At 40.1% G+C, this 5,515-nt stretch overlaps 2 protein-coding genes and 1 pseudogene across 2 annotated transcripts; 2 read left to right on the top strand and 1 right to left on the bottom strand.

Moving 5' to 3' along the window:
• The first annotated feature begins 769 nt into the window (after positions 1 to 769).
• LOC137974274 (uncharacterized) lies at positions 770 to 2,187 on the top strand (annotated as a pseudogene).
• A 49-nt stretch (positions 2,188 to 2,236) lies between these two features.
• On the top strand, positions 2,237 to 2,791 carry LOC137972575 (uncharacterized). Its single transcript, XM_068819318.1, has one exon. The coding sequence runs from the start codon at positions 2,237 to 2,239 to the stop codon at positions 2,789 to 2,791; it is 555 nt and encodes a 184-aa protein (XP_068675419.1).
• A 565-nt stretch (positions 2,792 to 3,356) lies between these two features.
• Positions 3,357 to 5,280, bottom strand: LOC137972423 (uncharacterized). Its single transcript, XM_068819129.1, has one exon. It carries the CDS (start codon positions 5,278 to 5,280, stop codon positions 3,421 to 3,423), a length of 1,860 nt encoding a protein of 619 aa, XP_068675230.1. The 3' UTR covers positions 3,357 to 3,420.
• Positions 5,281 to 5,515: the final 235 nt, after the last annotated feature.

Below are 5,515 nucleotides of genomic sequence, written 5' to 3' on the forward strand. Positions count from 1 at the left end.
CTAGTTTCTACTTCTTGTTCTTCTTAGTGGGCACTATTGCAGAGGTGCCAATGCCTGGAGATCTAAAATCTGGAGATTTTTTCCATGCAGTCTCTCCCACTCTCCCCCCTCCCCCCACCACGATCAAAACACGCACCCCCCCCCCCCCCCCCCCCCACACACACACACACAAAAACCCCACCCGCCCATCCTCCAGCAGTTCCTTTGAATCTTGAATGGGAAATTTGCAGGAAAACAGGGCCAGGGCACTAAGAATTTTTATTGGTTAAATAGGTACAATGTAAAAGCAATTCCTCAACGATGAAGAAATGCATTAAGAAATGGTGAAATTAGTTTGAAAAAATACACTTTTTTTTAATTGTGGATGTTCTTTGAGCCTACAATGCAGCAAAGTCTTTAAAGTGCTTCTAAGATCAAATTTTTATCTGTTCAATTTTTAGGTTTACATGTATCACATACAGAGAATTCCAGGAAAGATTAAAAACCCTGTTTACTGTTTGGAAATATCTGCATTGGTTCCGGAGATATTTAAGTTTGAAAAATCTGTAAAATATGCAAATGGAAGGTATGATGACAACATTCACTGAACCCAATATAACATCAAGACTATATAAACAGAGCTATCTCAGACGATAGCCCTATTTACAGTTCCCGGCGCCATATTGGATTAGTAACCGCGCAAACACGATAGCGAGGCTGCCGGTGACCCGATTCGAGCGTTGCAGATAAGTTTAGGTGGTGTTCTCAAGCGTTTCCTTAGTTTGTCGAGTCTTTGGTGATATGAATGAAAGCTTAAACGTCGGGGAAACATCCTCCGCCCCTCGAAAAAGAAGAGGAAAGTATTGTGCAGCTTTTGACTGCAATAATAGCGCCTATGATGTAAACTGCACTCGTACAAGCTATCATTTCTTCGAGTTTCCCAAGGACGCTCAGCGAAGGAATCGGTGGTGTTCACTTATCAAGCGGCGACACGGACAGGACGACTTTGCTGTTTCCACCGCTACTGTCCTCTGTCATGAGCATTTTCGGGCAGAAGATATCTCCAAAAAACTTTCTGGTCGCTGGAATTTGAAGACAGGTTTGTGATATTGCCGAGCTTTTGTTGTGCTTTTGGTATGTTTACATGGCAACAGTGCTGTGTGCGTTCATGATTTGAGCTATCAAAACTTAAAATATTTTAGCCTTTAGAAATAAGGATTCGTTTAATTTAAAGATTAAAAATTAAAGATTTTGGTTGTTTTATTCGACGATTGTTGTTTTATTGTAAACTTTATGATTCAAAGTGTTTCATATCTTGTTATTTTTGTCACTGAATGATAAAAACCTATATATCACAAAAGCAAAGTTTTAAAAATATTTAATGTATGCTTATTAATATTGCTGGACTTAACAAAAGCAATCAATTTAATTACAGATTAACTCAAAATAAATAAATCTGAAATGATTACTATCACATTTATGAAGTTCTATTTATTTATTCATTTATTTACAAGGTGCGGAGCCATGTCTATTTAGCTGGACAAAGCAAGCAAACCAAAGAAAGGCACCAAGAAAAAGAAATATTGATGAGTCAACTGTTGGGGTAGCAGCATCAGCATTGCAGTTTGGAGCCTGCTCAGTATTACCCTCTAACAATGCTTCAACTGATTCTGCTGCTTCATTTTCACAGTGTGATGAAAATGCTGCTGAAGTGGCGTGTGAGACAGAGTCACCTCAAACAGAGCCAGATGTTATCTTCGAACTGCAAAGGAAAATTGAATCACTTGAAACTCAGCTAGCTGACTGCCAGGAAAAGCTCAGTGAAGCAGAAAAGGAAAATGCTGTGTTGCTGGCACGTCAATTTTCCCTCGACAAAATTAAAGATGACAACGCTGCTGTTTTATTTTACACCGGATTCCCAAGTTACGATGCATTAATTAGCTTCTACAAATACATTGAGCCGAAGCTTTCCAAAATGCAGTACTGGAAAGGTGAAAATCTGCTAAAGGAAAGCCAGCCTTATCAACGTGATGATAACAAGCGTAAACCTGGGCCATCAAGGAAGCTTACTTTTCTGGACGAGTTCCTACTGGTGCTTATGAGACTGAAGGCTGGTCTATTTGTACCAGACCTTGCTGACAGATTTGGCATTAGTACCAGCCTGGTTTCCAGGATCTGCATCACCTGGATAAATTTACTCTATCATGAACTCAAGGACCTGTTTCCATTTCCCACACAGGAGCTTGTTCGCAAAAACATGCCCAAAGAGTTTGCCCAGCATGCCACAACCAGGATCATTTTAGACTGCACTGAACTATTTATTCAGCGACCATCTGCCATGTTGGCCCAGTCAGAGACATGGTCAGATTATAAACACCATAATACTTGGAAGTTGCTAGTTGGGGTAACCCCAAATGGACAGGTCACTTTTTTGTCAGATCTCTGGGGTGGGCGTGTGTCTGACAAGCAAATAACAAGAGAGAGTGGAGTCTTAAATTTGTTGCAAGTGGGTGATAATGTCATGGTTGATCGCGGATTTGACATTTCTGCAATTGTACCTACTGGCATTACAGTAAACATGCCACCATTTTTGGCTGGCCGTGATCAAATGACAGCAGCTGAAACTGAAGAGACTATGAGCATTGCTTCAGTCCGCATTCACGTGGAGCGTGCAATTGGCCGCATTAAGACTTACCATATTTTAGATGGTACTTTGCCTAATACCTTGAGCCCCTATGCAACACAAATTGCAACTGTCTGTGGCTTTCTGACAAACTTTTTACCCCCTTTACTACCACCGGCCAATCTTTGATTCTATTATTCACACTGGTATAATTAGTGTATATGTTACAGGTCAAAATAGAATAATTTCAGGTTAAAATTTTTTAACCTAGGTTGATTCTCAATTGTGGTTGTCTTCTAGCTCTAACACACGAATAATTACATTGTAGGTCTCGGTACAAAGGAAATTTAACCTGAATTTAATTTTGACCTGTATCTAATACATGCATTCAGTAATTTTGGGCTGATTACGGGCAGTTTGTCCTGGTTAGCTGGTATGACTTTGATTTTTAATCACATCAACTTAGCAGCAGCTATGAAAGAAGTTGATATTTTGAACACAACTCCAACAATAGCAGCCCATTTTAGTGATTAGAGTTTTAGTAAATCCAGAGATTTGTTACAATTCTTTGTTTGCTGGCTATTTATTTTTAGGCAGAAATGTTGTCTAAGCCTGCTACCTGTAATCAGCCCCTTGGGTTCCATTAATTTTGTATTCCAAATAAAATCACTTGCATGTCAATGTATATTAACTATTGTGATAACTTATAGTAAGTTATCATGGAATCAAAAATGCCCACTTTATTTCATTTAAGAATGAAATTGAACATGTAGTTTTTACACAGTACATGCTATCCCTTGATTTATTTATTGTTCACCTTATGTTGACCTCTGAAGTTTTAACTTTAAACCATTTCTTGAGCAAGAATAGTGTCCGTATGGAAGCCAACCACCATGTAGGTAAAGGACCTTCCCTATTTTAACTCGTTCAGTTATCATCTCAGGGAAAAAAGCCCTTCGATAAAAATAATCCATCTTTGGCAACAATTCATCATACCATTTGCTGTTTTCAAAGTGGATTTTTTCAACAAACAGTGGCATGTTGTCTCCAAAGTACACTACCAAAATTATTCCTTCAAGGGGTATAATGGAACAGTACAACTGACCTTGAACTTGACAAAAATAGTTGTGGTTCCTTTTAAGTTGCACAGACCCATCAGCCAGTTTCTCCAAAAAGAAACTCTTTGCTTTGCAAGCTTCATCAACAGTCATGCCAGCCTTGCTGAAAGGAGATTTTATTTCCATCCCCCATTTTTTACCAGTGTCAATCATAGTTACTACTCTGTCTAAGCTTGCTCCAAGGTATGGTTTGTCTTTAGACAGTGACAATCCAGGTTCCTCCACACTTACTGCAATACCATCCTTCCTCATTTCCCTTATGAATAAATCAACAGCTTTCTGTTCGCTTTCAATTCCATACTGTACAGCTTCAGTTGTAAAGTTACTGTAGAGTATTGCCTTCAATTTATTTGAAGGCTCCACTTTTGTTTTGGCAGCATTTCCAAAATTTGAGGCTGTCAGTACAGTTTTCCTTTTTTCAAACCATAGGTTGTTGTTGGCTTGCCCCCTGGTCAACCTTTCAGTTTCCTGTACCTCCTTTAGAGTAATAGTTAGACTGGAAACATGCTCATCGATCATACTTTTAAAACGATTAGTGGCTATGTCATAGCTGTCGGTGAAGACAACACTTTCCTGTTGCTCTTCATTCTCTTGAAGGGTGGGTACCTCAGAACAGTTCGATTTGATGTCATGAAAAAGAAAAAATGAGCAGGAAGGCAGACACTTTTGAAGGCTCTCGCTTAAAGTTTTGAACCTTCCTTCATCTCTGTTGCGCTGTTGTGGTGGTCTTAGGTCGAACTTTATAAGTTTCGGCTTAAGGCGGATGTTCTTCTTCCCAAATCTTATTTTTCGTATTAAGATTTGATCAAGGGGCTTGGCTGCAACACTCTGATTGCGTGGAACCACCCATACCGAAAGACGCGATGTGCACGATAGTGGTTCAGGATGTTTTTGTAAACCCCGTCTTGTAAAGTCTTCCAAGGCAAACAACACACCTCCGATATGATTGCACTTTCCCTTACCCTGTGAACCAAGCCCGGCGGGACACGTACAAGCTGCGCGTGATACATCACATTGAGGAGTGAACTCCACGACCACTCGGTAAGGCGACTTTTTCATCGATGGCAAAACACTGGCTTTTACGTACGTTTTGCCCTCATGGGTTTTGCTTTCAAGCCTTTTAACGTTCCCTTCAAAGAAAAATTGGTAAGATTTTAATTTCTTAAAATTTGTTCCCTTGAGCACAATGTGGCGGTACTTGCGCGTTGAGACAACCAGGTAATCGTAAAGTTGAATAAAGTTTAGTTCGGGAAGCTGACGTAAATCAGTGGACCATCCGAGGGCAGAGATTCGTCTTAAAGTTTCATCGTACTTGAAGTCGCCACTATTTTCCGTTGTATTCTGGTGATCCTGACCAGTATTATCGCTACTTTGCTGCTGATTCTCACCCGGTCGTAGCACGTGTCGCACGAGTATGGCGTATACTTTTAACACCAAATCTGCTTTTATTCCGCCCGTCGCTTCCGAATTAGAACGCAAAATTTCCCTTAAATCCTTCACTTTTAACTTCTGGATATCCTCTAGCGTTGAAATCTGCATATCCTTGTAAACTAGTACCATTTTAGAAGCGATTGAACCACGCAAGACTTTTCCGATCAGCTGTATTTACTGTTTTTGTATTACGCGGGTCACCGGCAGCCTCACTATGGTGTTTGCGCGGTTACTAATCCAATATGGCGCCGGGAACTGTAAATAGGGCTATTTGCAGCAGAGACCATTGAAACTTGGTAGGTCAATAGTTCTACAGGCAACACACCTATGTTCATAAAGAAACTGGTTCCTATGGCAACTCACT

The sequence above is a fragment of the Montipora foliosa genome, chromosome 10 (genome assembly GCF_036669935.1).
Source record: "Montipora foliosa isolate CH-2021 chromosome 10, ASM3666993v2, whole genome shotgun sequence".
NCBI lineage: Eukaryota > Metazoa > Cnidaria > Anthozoa > Scleractinia > Acroporidae > Montipora > Montipora foliosa.

Coding starts and splice junctions, on each gene's coding strand:
- LOC137972575 (XM_068819318.1), top strand. CDS start 2,237: ATGCCCAAAGAGTTTGCCCAGCATGCCACAACCAGGATCATTTTAGAC.
- LOC137972423 (XM_068819129.1), bottom strand. CDS start 5,280: ATGGTACTAGTTTACAAGGATATGCAGATTTCAACGCTAGAGGATATC.